General features: G+C 33.6%; 1 protein-coding gene across 2 annotated transcripts in view; it reads left to right on the top strand.

Moving 5' to 3' along the window:
• LOC135154073 (uncharacterized) overlaps positions 1-9913 on the top strand; it is a 43109-nt gene extending 33196 nt beyond the window's left edge. For both annotated transcript variants that reach the window (XM_064099267.1, XM_064099268.1), the window contains exon 12: positions 4948-9913. In XM_064099267.1, coding sequence (XP_063955337.1) covers positions 4948-5091 — 144 coding nt within the window. In that variant the 3' untranslated portion in view covers positions 5092-9913. The remainder of the gene's footprint in view (positions 1-4947) is intronic.
• The last annotated feature ends 5377 nt before the right edge of the window (positions 9914-15290 follow it).

Below are 15290 nucleotides of genomic sequence, written 5' to 3' on the forward strand. Positions count from 1 at the left end.
CTAATTACGCTACAATGGGGATCAGTTATTGATTTGTCTTTTTACCTGAATTCTCGGGATGAAATTCTCAAATAATTTGCATCTACGAATACCTGTCCCCCCTGTCCGTTTATAGGCCTATTATAATAATAGACAACATATTGATAACACATAAATAAATAGATAAATAGATAAAATAAAACATTGATAGTAAATTTTGACATTTAATTCAAAAGACAGTTAATCAGCCCATCTTCTATGGATTTCCCTACCTTTTGCTTTAACTGTCATCGTCCTTTGTCAATTCCTTCATCCACATGATTCCATGTTCTCATCGACCAATTTATGTCGGATATAATTTTGTAATTTCAATTCACTTCACTTCAATTCATTTTTAAAAATTTCATTTCCATTCAATCATAATACAAAGTTACATAAATCGGATAGGCCCTATAACAATTTTACAGATGAACATTCTTATCTCGTAAAAAAAAGAAAACAGTAGGCCTAAAAATTGAGCATACATGGCCTACTATTATGTAACTTGCCTTAATTTGTATGAAATATATTCTAGTAATATTTTTTTTAATGTACAATAATTTGTATAAGTTAGTGTTTTTATCTTATACTAACTATACATGTATATGAGCTATTTTAGTTTTATTAGCAAGTAGTATTTCAGGGCATCTCATTAATTTTTCTTGGTGAGCCTCCCGTTACACCATCAATGGTGAAACTATATTGGGTCTTCAGTGGTTTTGTTAATTTTTTTTCTCATAGGAATATGATAAAAATCTGCAGGCCTATACGGCACCGAAAATGAGATATTGATTTAAAAAATATCTAGAATGACTTTTCATTGTTCCAAAATTTTTGCTTTTAATACCCTTCTCTTTGAGTTAGAATCGGTTTATTTTATTCGCTTTTAGGGGGTGGGGTGAAGTGACATACGCATCCAAGCAAATTCACAATCAAAATAAAAGTATTCAAGTACAGGGGGCATGACCGGACCCCTCCCTGAAGTGAAAATGAACAGTACATAATACAATTTGATTGCTTTATTTTATGCATCCCCCCCCGACCACCACTTTCAAAATCATTCCGCAGCCCCGTAATAAACTGACATAATAATTTTGTTCATCCATGGAAATCGTATCATTAAAAAAAATGAGAAAATCAAATTCAGTATATACTTTTAAAATGACCCAAAAAAAGGGGAAACAAGAATCTGTAAAACGCGTGTTTATATCTGTTTATACACAGAGCCGAGAGGCCGGTGCCAGTGTTAGGAAATCTTTGTCATTAACATGATTAAGTTAGTATTCAAGCAACACAGTCACATTCATTTGATTAACACAATTTCAAGACAGGTATTGAGGTTAAATTAGGATGATCACTCAACAGCCGACAATTTGTAATATCTTATTCCAAGGATTTGTCAGTTATACAATAGGCCTATGATTATTGTTTAATATGTTTGGGTTTCGTACTCACAATTTTACAAAAGTTTTTATGATAAGTTTAAGTGTGCATGTATCTCTTTCAGGATATTGTTATCAATTGGTTTTATACACTCAGATGCAGTAACAATATACTTCGTAGTATAATTAAAAAAAATTATTATATCCCCCTCCCGCTCTGTTTATTCTCCTCTCCTTCTCCTCCTCCTTCTTCCTCTTCTTATTATTCGATCCTTGATTGTTCACATAATATTGGTTCAATCATAGGATCACAAACACAATATCTCAACCGGTTTGTCGATCAGCATGGTATTTCAGCCGGGTTGAATAAAGTCTAGATTTTCCAGAAAATCAAAGTTAAAGAGGAATCCAGCCTTGGCCATAAAATGTGGTGTTGGGTAGGAGAAAAATTATTTAAACAGAATGGTGAAAGTTTGAAAGAAATCGGACGAGCAATAAGAAAGTTATAGCTGCTTTAAAATTGAGATCACTAATACTATGTAGATTTCAAATTGGCAACTGGGTAAGTAAATTATGACAAGGGGCAAGGACAACTTTCCCATAGGCCATGTACTTTATTATCAGGGATTTGTGGTTTTCTCCTAAGTACCCATTCCTTTGGGGCAGTAATCTAAATATAACCCAGGTAGTATATTGTTTTATGTCCTCATGAAAGAAAAATATAATTTGAAATAAAACTTTTGGGAAAAATGACATTTTAGCCATAATATGTATTGGAGTACATGGAAGAGTAGTCCTTGCCTTACATCACTTTGACATCCCATATGCGGCCAATTTGAAGTCTCCATGGGTATAGTGATTACCAATATTTACAACTTTTAAAAATTCATAACTTTCTTGTTTTTTGTCCAATATTGTTCAAACTTTCACCCATCAACTTGTCTGATTTTTCTTTTCCTTATAAAAACAAGTTTTTATTTGGGTTGGATTCTCCTTTAAAATCTTTTATGTTGCATTAAACACGCATCGTAATTTGTTTATCATGTTTACAAGGCAATGCTGTAAACACAATTACCCTCAATATTAGGCCTCCTGTTTACATTGCAAAATATTTTATTGTACGACTGCATGCATGCGCGCATTCGATATGCAAATTTTGCTGTCAACAAACTTTTCTACATTGATTTGCAAGTAAGAAAGTATATGATCGGATGGTTGCCAACATTGGAAATATAAATCATAAACTTATAGATTCATCAATTAACTGGACCAATGTGTAAATCATTTTCAAATATTATCAATAAAAAGTCATTTTATGACTCACGAGTTGATGACGATTACATCGACAATTAAATCCATGGGGGAAAAGGAGTTATGCCCATATGATTTCTATGTGTAGATCTATACATGTATATATGGAAAATAAATTATAACAATTATTCTAAAAAATGAAGAAATAAATTATCAGCATCATGGTTATTATGAAACTACTTGAAAATAATGCAATTGTGTTTTCTATCAATACATTGTGTCTCAGATCAGGCGCGGATCCAGGATTTTCCAAAAGGGGGAGCCGGGGGTGGATAATTCAAAGGGGGGTACACTAGTGTGTTTTAACGGCATTTAACATTACAAATTTTAACTGTGCCTCTCAAAATTGTGGGGGGGGGGGGGGTCACGAGCTGGCTCTGCCCCCCTCCCACTTAGATCCGCCAGTGTCTCATATGCATTAGACACTGATATGGCCTGTATAGGCCAAGTTAACTTTCTTGACTAAATTTCTGAGGTCAACTTGAACATGTTATAAATTTGTTAATCAGGACTCCCTATAAAACAATATGCCCAGGCCTACATGTTATTTTTAATATTCATCCCTTCCAAATCTTTAGAAAATAACAGTCATATTAGTGTATCGAAATGTTATGACCAAAGCAAAAACAATTGGGGATGTATCATTGGCCTGTATATTATGCGCTATATTGATATTCCCATATATATATATATGGGAATTTTTGTTCTCAGTTTCGTTAGATTTTTTGTTAATTTAAACTGTAATTTTGTACATTCAATACTATTTAATTTTTCATTTGCTTTCGCGCTCATATGTCATCATTTTGTTCCATTTCTGTGCTATCACAGTACATGCCCCATAGGTACTGTACGCGCATTGCATGCTGCGAAGACCTATCGAGTAATGGCGGCCGGTCTCCGCGTAATCACAGTGATTTGACGATGTACGCCCTCTAGCGTTATTAGTATACATCTCTATGTTCACAACCCATTATAATCATTATCATTATGCTGCTTTAATTGAAATGAATTTGATATCACTGGTGACTTCTCTGATATTACTCTGCTGCCTGATGGCACGTACAAAATAGTAGCAAACATTTCCTGTGCATAAAGTGGTATAGATGAATGTAATGTTAATTCCATTACATGAAGCATTCATGTCTCATATTTCTAATATTTACAATTGTTGAACTACATCATTATGGTGGTTGAAACTTTAATATTCATGTCGGTCAGTTGAGTGAATTTTTAAATGACAGGATTAACGGGACCATTTTCATGGAACTCCCCTCTTCCCGACAAACAAAATCTACCGTAAGTACTTTTTAAAAAGCCAAAATAACGACAAAAAGCAGATTGTTGTTTTGATTGAAATACTGCTTTATACAGCATCTGCCTCCCATGTTTCCATTCAATTCAGTGAATCTATAAAATTGTTTATGCTTTGAAATAGATTATTTGTGCAATGCACATCAACTGATTATTAAACTGAAACACAGAGGTACATGTAATAGAAATGATGGACATATATCTGTAAAAATATTGTGATACTAACTGTCATGGAAGAAATAAAAAATGATGATGACCTAAAAATAGAAAGAGGGGTGGAATCCCCTCCCCCCTCCCATCTCATCTTTGTACAAAAATTGGTACACATTTCATCTCTAGAAAATTGTATGGTCAGTAACCTTTCAAAAAATCATATTTCGAAAGCTTGATTATGAATCAATTATGCTTTTTATACATCAAAGATACTCTCAATATGTGTAATTTCTGTAGAACAGACATTTTATTGTACATTCAATGTTTTATCCTCTGTTGATTGGAAGCTTCCATGTACATGTATGTTCAAAAACAGTAGTAGACGAGATATAGAGGGAGAGAGGACACGAGAAAGACGGAGAAAAATAGACAATCATTATTTGACTTTGTATGTAATGAATAGAAGATATACATGATATCCTTTTTGAAGTTGATGTTTTTTTTCTTTATAATGACTGTAAATTCCCTACATGCTAATTCTTTCTTTTGTTTTGAGGGGGGTGCAATCATTAAGGGAAACCTCTCAAAATATTTACATCATGTCATTTTCCTTGCTTTTCTTTTTAGAATGTTAGCTTTCTGTGAATATAGAAGATAGACCCCCAAAAAATATTTGCCATCTCCAGTGTGATCGTTTTCAGCCTTATAGATTGCCCTCCTGCACGTCCCCCTAATGATAATAGATTCACATTAAAATGTTTTCATGTTACAGGGTAGATTGATTAAGCCTGCATTGGGTAGCTTGTGGCGATGTAGAAAGGAAGAGGATCGCATCAGTCTGAAGGACTTTGTTAATCATCAATATCCCTGCTCTATGACAGACTCTCAGGTAAGAGAATCCAGGGGTTTCTCATAATTAACAGATCTTGGGGGTGTTTTTACAGAGTTTAGTTTTTCAATTCAGTGTTTAACGTGTCTTAATTTGTTGTTTGATAAACATTTTGTTGGCTTACTTAGTGCTTCCTTTAATCATTTATTTGATAAATGAAATTAACCATCGGCCCCCTAATAATGGATCAACCATGTAGATAACTTTCTTGGGCTGTGCAAGTCAAGTGTGCAGCCAGCTTGCTGTAATATACACCTGTCTTATCTGTACCGTGCACAAAACAAGCAAAACAGATCAATCTGAATATTTGCATTTGATAAAGGCCTACAGATATCAAAATCATGATCATACACAGTCTCCATTTCCAGAGGAAATTACTAGTCTATTTCCAAAAGTTCTTCCATTTCAGATCTGTTTCCGTAAACGTTTGTTTCTGAAAACATGTCTGTTTCTGTAAATGTTTGTTTCTTACAGCTGCCTTACCTATTTCTGTCAACGTTTTCTTTTTTAAAGCTTGTCCATTTCTGTAAATGTTTATTTCTGTAACCGTTTGTTTCTGGACAAATTGTTTGTCCTATCAGAATGAGTAAAAAATTAAGTTTTGGTGTAAATTTAAAAGTGGCCGTAGGAGAGTTACATATGATAAACCAAATCTTGCTTGCTTTGCCAGTAGAAGGATCGCCATGGCATTAGTGATCTTGACATTCAAATGCTAATAAATGTCTTTGTTCAATTTTGCTCAAACTTTCAGAGATCTACATGTAATTCTTTGGTTTTTCTGCTTTTTTACTAGCTAACCTTTTTCAAGGGTTTCATGAACTCCTTTAAGCAGGATGTTTTTCTCTAGTTTTATTATGGGCATTTTCACCACAGATGGACACAAAGGCAAAAAAATCAAGTTGATATTCATGTCAAATGCTTTGTTTTTTAATAATACAAGATCTGAAGTTTCTGGGACAAAACTTTTTCCGACTCTGGCAGCCATTTTTTATTTCAAAATGGCTGCCAAAGTATGGATACAAATTAGTGTTGAAAATAGTATATTGATACATATTTTATTTTGACAGATTTTTAAAGAACAGGGGGGCGTTTCATGAAAGGACTTGTCTGACGTTTTATCCGACAAGTCCCATTTTATCCGACAGTTACCATAGTGACAGTACCTCTCAGCCAATCAACATCAGAGAAAGATGTCAGATCTGACAACTTGTCGGATGAAAATGTTGATGAAACACTCCCCAGGTTTCATCATGATGTCTTCGCCTGTGATTTAGCTTGCTATTATAACACTTTATAAAATCCCATACAAAGAAACACCAGTAATAATAATAATAACTAGAATTTTAATTCGTCATGATGATGAATTAGGTGATCTGTCTCTGATTTTCATGATCACGAATACAATCACCATGTTTATTGAGATCAATACGATGATCATATTGAAAACTGAATTTTTATTACGAAAAGAACATGTTGAATACTCTTGAAAAGAGTGAAATTGAGAAGTTATGAGAAATAGGTGTAGGTGATACACATGATACATGTTATGTTAAAAGGGTTTTTAAACTATTTTATTGTGCAATATTTTAACTTATACACCTTGAAATTGTCATAAAGGACCATTTGTGAAATGTTGAAAAGAAACAAATAAGGAAAAAAAATTTCTCATGTTCACCCCTGGCTTCGAACCGTGGACCCTAAGGACGCAAGTCTGATGCCTTACCAATCGAGCTGGACTGTTTCCCATAGACTACACATAAGCAGAATAAGAGGATCTCAAATCCCATTTTGCAAGAGAAATATGGGCATGATCCCGGCATCTGATCGGAACATGGAGACCACATTTACGATAGCTTAGAATCTCAGCTACAACATATTCCAAGCTCAGAGAAAATCGACAAAAGGAAATGGAGATATGGCTCGCGAAATAGAGGAATGTAAAATCCAGTTTTGAGAAAAAGTTATTTCCCATAGAGATTGCACACAAAATGAGCGAAAATGACATGCCTCTATAACTTGCCATTTTCAGGATGATCTGTTCCTTTAAATGTAAATATAGCCATCACGTTAGAAAGAATGTGTCCTCAGCTACAACATCTAAAAAACTGAGCAAAAAATTTACCTATATTTACGGAGTTAGAGTCAAATTTGCATAACTACATGTATGATGACGTCATAAGTAGCAAAGTCGATATTTTGAGTTCCGACGGCCATTTTGATGACGTCATGATAAAATTTAGGGTCAAATATGGCATGAAATCATATCTCCCATCCATACTCTATTCGATTGTGAAAAAAAATTGGGGGTCAACGCACTTCCTGAAGAGCTATAATGAATTTTGTATAGGCATGTTTTTGCACATATATTGTCTATGGTTAGTGCGCGCTGTAAAGTTTGATGGAGTCTAATTCCGTTATTACTTGTTGTACAAGGTTCATCAAGGTATCAAAATACTCAGAATTATATTATCGATGCATTGATATGAAAAGATACGGCGATTCTATGTTGCGTAATACCGTTACGCGCGAAAACGCGCACGTAATCGTGTGCGCCCGCAAATTTATGAAATTCTTAAAATGACCTGAATCATACTCTACTTTGGTCAAAAAGTGATTTTGAGCATTTTAAAAGTTTGACGTGCGCGTATGTGCACGTCGTGACCTTTACATGACCTTTGATGATATGGACAGTTGACCCTTGACCTGAAGTTAATGTGATGTAAATATGGTAAATTTTTTATAATTGATAATGAAGATATGATTGATTATGTGATTTTACAAAATGGCGTCTAGATGACGTCATGATGACCTTTTGACCTTGAACCTGTTTCGTACACATGACATGATATGTCCCCATAACTGATAATATTTTGAAGAAAATTGAAGATGTAGATTTTGAGATTTTAGTGGAACAAGAAAAGGGTGGAAAATAAAAATAAAGAAATGAATAAAAAAGAAAATTCGTACAAAATTAAAAGTTGATCTGTCGATTGACAGATCACCTAATAATTGGCATTTATATAGCGCTTTATCAATCTACGACTGTTCAAAGCGCTTCACAATTATTATTACCCAGTCACTGGATCCATAGCATTCCAATTTCCAAGCAGCCTGTTAGGCGCAAACTTGCTAAACCAACCACAATGACAGTTGTTTCCTACCGGTACCCAATTAGCACCTGGGTGAGAGTGGCAAAGTGTGGATTGACGCCTTGCCAAAGGGCGCTAGGCCATGGTGGGATTCGAACACACGACCCTCTGATTACAAGGCGAGAGTCAGAACCGCTACACCACGGCGCTTCCACTTCATTTATTCATTTATCTGATAAAAAAATATTGATGAAGTATGTGATATGGTATGTAACGTCAGTTACCAAAAACATGAACTTTTTTTTCTAATTTCCCGGAAAAGAGGATATATTATATGAAACTTGGTAGATTTTCTCTCCAGGTAACACCCCTCCCTTCTACACCAAAATGAAAGATTACCAATTAACAATCAAGCCATAGGGTACCAGTAAATATGTGTAACGTCAGTTACCAAGTGGAAAATGTAATGACAGTTATCGAGATGTAATGTCACTTACCATGATAAAATGTTGCTACCAATAGTGAAATGCAAATGTGGTCAATTTTATGGTGAAGAAATATTGTATACTTGTTATTTAAGTCTTTCACTTGGTTTAAAAGTCACACCAGAAGGAGCTTGCTATTGGCTTTTAAAAGGTATAGTTCACAAGGAATACTATATAAAATTATGAAGGAAGTTGCATTCCCATCGTGCAAAAATAAATTACTATGAAATCGTTTTGCATACATGCACTTACCAATTACCTAATTGTTTGGATCAGACAAATTTTTTTTTTTTTTGGTTTTCGGGGGAAGGGGGTACTTTTCCCAACCTATTGCCTAAATCTGCAACATTTGATAAGCTTAACATCGCGATGAAGGGGGTTTCCAGGACCCCTTTTTTAGTTTCTAGGATTCTTTTGAGCATTGCCGGGCTAAAAGTAAATTCCTGTTTTTTATACCTGTTAGTAGTGTAGATGTCTGATACAATTTTTGTTTTTGGTTTACAAATAGATGAAAAGTGAAATTTGTCAGTTCTGATCAATGTTGCATGGATCTACTAAAACTGGGTTGTTTTTTTTAGTTCAGAAGCTGGAGTTTATTTTTTGTTGACAGCTTAAAAAAGAAATTAGCAAAGAGAATGATTAAACAAATTAAGAAGAGAATTGAAATCCAACAGATATGAACAAGCATTGCTTGCACTGACCAGAATAGTAATCAATAAATCTGCATAGCTGCATGAGATTCGGGGGAGGAGACCCTTATTCATTTTGCCTTTTTTGAGGGGAGGGGGAGGTTGGAGAAGCAAAAGGTTTAAAAAGTCAATATAAAACTGATGAATATTAATGGGAGTATACAGTAGTCAGAAAAATCCATGTGTACAGTCAATGCAATATTTAATTACTATAGGAATACATGTAGCTGCTATGACCCCCCACCCCCGAGTATTAAAGTAAAACATACATTTCTTATCTTTTGATAATTAAAAATGTGAAGTATTATGAAACTTTTATGATTTTGAAAAGCCTTACATATAAGTGCCAAGAAAATTATTCCTTTGAAAATCATACCTGCCAACCAGTACGTTTTAGGCGTATTTAGTACGTTTTTGCAACCAAAATACGGCAGTACGTTTTTTCTTTTAAAAATACGTTTTTTTGTTAAAAAAAAAAAAAAAAATGTCTCTATTTCATAAAACGTACACAAATATGGTTATTAGATCAATGTGATTTCAGGTAACTTGTTTTTTTTTCAATCATTTTGTTAAAACCAGGGTGAAGATATACACACGTTTCAATATATTTTTTTTTATCTGCAAGAGCAGTGCGCATTTTAGCTTGCATGCAGCTTGTGCGTCGCGATGAGCGAGTGCGCCAAGCATTTTATTATGAAATTATATATTTTTTTTTGCTTGCTGATGCGTAACAAATGTGGTTACATTGAAAAACTTAGTATCAGAGTATACAGCAAGGTTCACTTTATTAACTCTATCAAAAGCAAACTCCCATCATTTGTTGTTTTAGAGATGCACACAATGAAAGGTGTGTAAAATTGTGCCATGTAACGTCAGTTACCGTGAAAATGCCCTTATGTGAACAAATTTGCTTGTACACCACATCTGTATATTGACAGATGTAGATCTAAATGAATTCAATTTATTTTGTACCATTTGAACGATGCAATAATAGTCCAATATTATTCAAATTACAGTACTATTGAGTATTTGCTAAATTTTTGTCCAATTCTGATGGCATATTTGTAGTTTTGCTGAAATAATCAACTTCAAATGAAATTGATTTTAGGGAAGAGCACCCATTGAAAACAATGTTTATTGTGAACTCTTTGCAATATTTGTACATGTATGTATGTGCAATATTATATGGGAGTTGTCTTTCATATACTTTCCCATATTTATATTGGTGAATCTCATTACATGTATATTTTTTTCTGTAGGGATATTAATATCAGTCTTCCTTCTTTACATAGATGAGCCTAAATTAGTTTTAATAGCAAAAATTATAGCAATACCAATTGCTCAGGGCAGAATTATATTACTAACTGCAATGAAAGGGATACATAAACTGGAAAGGCTATTACATGTATGTAGTAATATAATGATGCTATACTTCAGAGTCCAATTTTTGTTCTCAAGGCATATAGAATAAGACTAATTAGTCAGATTGATGAATTTGAAATGAATTCTCCCTGCTGATTAGAAAGATTAATTTTTATCTTTCCTTTGTGTTTCCGGATTATGCCTCTGGCTTTCAAGATTAATTTGTGATTTGGAGGATAGTATGAGGTCATGTGGGTATTAATTTCCTGTTTTTCCAACAAAGAGTGAAAAACACACCCAATATTAGGATTTAATAGCCTTATTGTATAAAAGATAACTCAAAAGGAAGGCAAAAGAGAGAGAAATGAATGCTTACATGTAGCATCAGTTTTATGATATGAATGGAAAAAACTTGGTGCCCTCATACTGTCATATTGAAAATATAACAAGAATATTAAATGAATGTATAACCAAAATGTATTTGGATATAAAGTGTTTGTACCTTTTGGGAAAGTTGGATAATTTTACATGTATTTCATAATCCTCAATTCCATAAAGTTGATTCAAGTTTTGATAGCTTGAATATTTTTTTTTTATTTCAAGTTTTGAGCGTGATCGGTTCATCACGGACGGACATTCGATATATTTTGAAAATTTTGAAGGCTTGTAACAAATTAGGAATAAGATGAACAAGGTTCCTTTGTGTTTTATAGTGAAGAGTAGGACAAAGTATGCTGAATGATGAAAAAAGTTTGTTGCCATGGTTACCTACAAACATAGGTATCCACTAAATGTGCCATATCACGGACGGACATGATAGAAATGTGGTTTTCAGAATTTTTGTACATTTTTAGTATTTCTATCTAAATAGCTTAACATTGACCAATAATTGTTAATGCAACTAATACTCGGGTATGTTAGCTTCTATGTTCAGCATATTGAATTCTTAACCAATATCAAACTTCTGAGAGAATCACAAACATTTTCCATCATGGACGGACATCTCGGATGGACATCACGGACGGACACAATTAAAATACATTGGAACTACCTTGTAAGAAGTTTTTATTACATTTTTGGGGAACAAATGCTATTGTATTGATGATTTGTACATTTTTTAATATGATTAAACAGTATTAGTTGCACAATCAAGTTGCTACAATTTGATTTAAGATGTAGCAACTTGATTTCTATGCTAGACACACAGTATAATCTACACATGATTGCTTTAAACACATTTCTTGTCAAAATCAAATGTAAAGAATGTCATAATGCACATTGTCTTCTTTTCAAATTATAGAATACTGGTAGGTACCAAATCAACATCTAGTTGATCAATGATCATGTTGAATCTTGTGACAAGTATTTTATGATATATCATGATGATATATGTTAATACATTTTTAGGCATTAATTTTTCAATCTAGGTCCATAAACTAAATCCAAAAGATTCACAGGTTGCTGATCCTTATACTTGTTTGTTGGATCAAGTATGACCACAACACTTGTCAGAAGCTTTCTTCTAATTCATCTTTTGCCCATAAAGGATATTAAAGGGGAAACATCCCATAACATCAACAACCCTCAATGTATTTAGGCCCTGACAGAATCCAGAATTGAAATTGATAATTCATATACCAATCAAAAGCTTATTAAACTTCTAAACAATGTAGTGCAAGCTTTAGTATGCATTTTCACAGTTTACCAGATACCAAAGCAATTTGCTCAAAATTAGCTCCAAAATGGACTTTGAAAAAAGGTATTCTTGTACTTTTCTCAAGCCTAAAAACTGTGGGGTCATGTTCTGTTTAATAGAAGCATTGCGAATCCATAGGTTTATACATGGAAAAAGTTGATGATTTTTCTGTTTATCAGATTATGCATTCTACTTTCTTCTTTTACATCGCTTTCTGCAAGCTTGTATTGATGAAATCTACAGTATTTGACTTGTTCTTGCCATATTTTATTTCCTGCTTTTTTGGCATACATGTAGCTTTCCAACTCTATCTGCAATTCTGCATTCCAATTATGTTTAACAATTTTTCCTGACAACAATTTAGCCCCAATAACAGCCAAACAAAGATATCACAAAAATTGTAACGAGTTGTACATGTAGGTTTCCATCCATTTGAGTTCTGAATAATTCTCAGTGCCATTTTTCACTGCAAATTGAAACTAAAAATAAATTCGCAATCTGCTCAGCAAAATTTCTCATTTGCGTGTATGGATCTTTCCACAGTATTAGCTTATATTGCTCACTTTTCCGTCCATGATGAAATTAATGTCCGTCCATGATCATTTTTTATTTGTCTCACCTGCATAGCAGAGTGAGACTATAGGCGCCGCTTTTCCGACGGCGGCGGCGGCGGCGACGGCGACGGCGGCGTCAACACCAAATCTTAACCTGAGGTTAAGTTTTTGAAATGACAGCATAACTTAGAAAGTATATGGACCTAGTTCATGAAACTTGGCCATAAGGTTAATCAAGTATTACTGAACATACTGCCTGAGTTTCATGTCACATGACCAAGGTCAAAGGTCATTTAGGGTCAATGAACTTAGACCATGTTGGGGGAATCAACATCAAAATCTTAACCTAAGGTTAAGTTTTTGAAATGTCATCATAACTTAGAAAATATATGGACCTAGTTCATGAAACTTATACATAAGGTTAATCAAGTATCACTGAACATCCTGCATGAGTTTCACATCACATGACCAAGGTCAAAGGTCATTTAGGGTCAATGAACTTTGGCCGAATTGGGGGTATCTGTTGAATTACCATCATAACTTTGAAAGTTTATGGATCTGATTCATGAAACTTGGACATAATAGTAATCAAGTATTACTGAACATCCTGTGCAAGTTTCAGGTCATATGATCAAGGTCAAAGGTCATTTAGGGTCAATGAACTTTGGCCAAATTGGGGTATTTGTTGAATTACAGCCATAAATTTGAAAGTGTGTTGGTCTAGTTCATAAAACTTGGACATAATAGTAATCAAGTATCACTGAACATCCTGTGCGAGTTTCAGGTCACATGATCAAGGTCAAAGGTCATGTAAGGTCAAAGAACTTTGGCCACGTTGGGGGTATTTGTTGAATTGCCATCATATCTCTATAAGTGTATTGGTCTAGTTCATAAAACGTGGAAATAAGAGTAACCAAGTATCACTGAACATCTTGTGCGAGTTATAGTAGTTTTCAAAATCAGCACTGCTGCTATATTGAATCGCGTGATGCAGGTGAGACGGCCAGAGGCATTCCACTTGTTGATTTATGATATGCATAAAATGTATGGATTTTATCTATGTTTAAATAAAATGATGTACAGTGTCTAGTGACATACATGTACTTCTACACACTTTTATTTTTGTTTATATTCTGATAAAGAATAAAAAACTGAATCCATACATACTATCCATTCATGAACTTCCACATTTAGTTAATATTTATTACTTTGCCATTTCTCAATTGCTTAATATGAATTATTTATTCAACTCGCTATAGGGGATCCACGCTCTACAAGCAATGCTTTTTAGTGGATCCCCTCATTTCCATATCCATACACGTTTTTTACTGTTTATACAAGCTTTTGTTATATAATTATGCTAAGGTAAAATTGATTTTATACTCGTACTTTGATTTGTATCTGTATTTGATTTATATCTGTCATGGAAATGAAATAAACTTCTTGAATCTTGAAAAAAAAAATCAATAAAAAATGATCACGGACGGACATTAATTTCATCACGGACGGAAATTTCAAAATGGAAATGTTAACATCTACCAGAAAAATTTACTTCCCCATATTTTTTTTTCTCCTGATTTATGTTTAATGATATATTAATGTTCAGAGTGCAAGAACATCCAAACCAAATTAGAGTAACTTTGAAAACAATAAAACTAGAGTGAATTGAATTTGAGTGAATTTACTTTGTCCGTCCGTGATCAATTGATGTCCGTCCGTGATCATTTTTTATTGAGTTTATGATATGGATAAAATGTATGGATTTCAGCTATGTTCAAATAAAATGATGTAAAGTGTTTAGTGAGATGCCTCTACACCTTTTTATTTTTTATTTCGATTCTAATAAAGAATAATAAAACTTTTCATCTTTTTTTTCATCACGGACGGAAATTTCAAAATGGAAATGTTAACACCTACCAAAAAAAATTACTTCCCAATATTTTTTTCCACTAATTTATGTTTGATAATAGATTACTGTTCCAGAGTGCAAGAACATCCAAACCAAATAAGAGTGACTTTAATAACCATAAACCTCTAGAGTGAATTTAATTTAAGTAAAAATGTCCGTCCGTGATGAGAGGTAAGAGCACCCCCATGAATAAAATGGACTATTCCAGTACTTTCGGAGTCATCAATCTTCATGAAACTAAGTTTTTTGAAACCTGAGATATCAAATGTGACCAGCCACCCTAAAAATAACAATTAGTCGTCCAACATTAATTCTAAGATTTTTTTATTGAGTTTGAAAAAGCACATTCTAAGCCATATAAGTACATGTACTTGCTTGAATGCAGAAGAAGCTCAGCAAGAGTTTGAAGAAATAAGGGGTAAACAGTGTTTGAAGTTTGGGT

Source organism: Lytechinus pictus, chromosome 5 (genome assembly GCF_037042905.1).
Source record: "Lytechinus pictus isolate F3 Inbred chromosome 5, Lp3.0, whole genome shotgun sequence".
Lineage (NCBI taxonomy): Eukaryota > Metazoa > Echinodermata > Echinoidea > Temnopleuroida > Toxopneustidae > Lytechinus > Lytechinus pictus.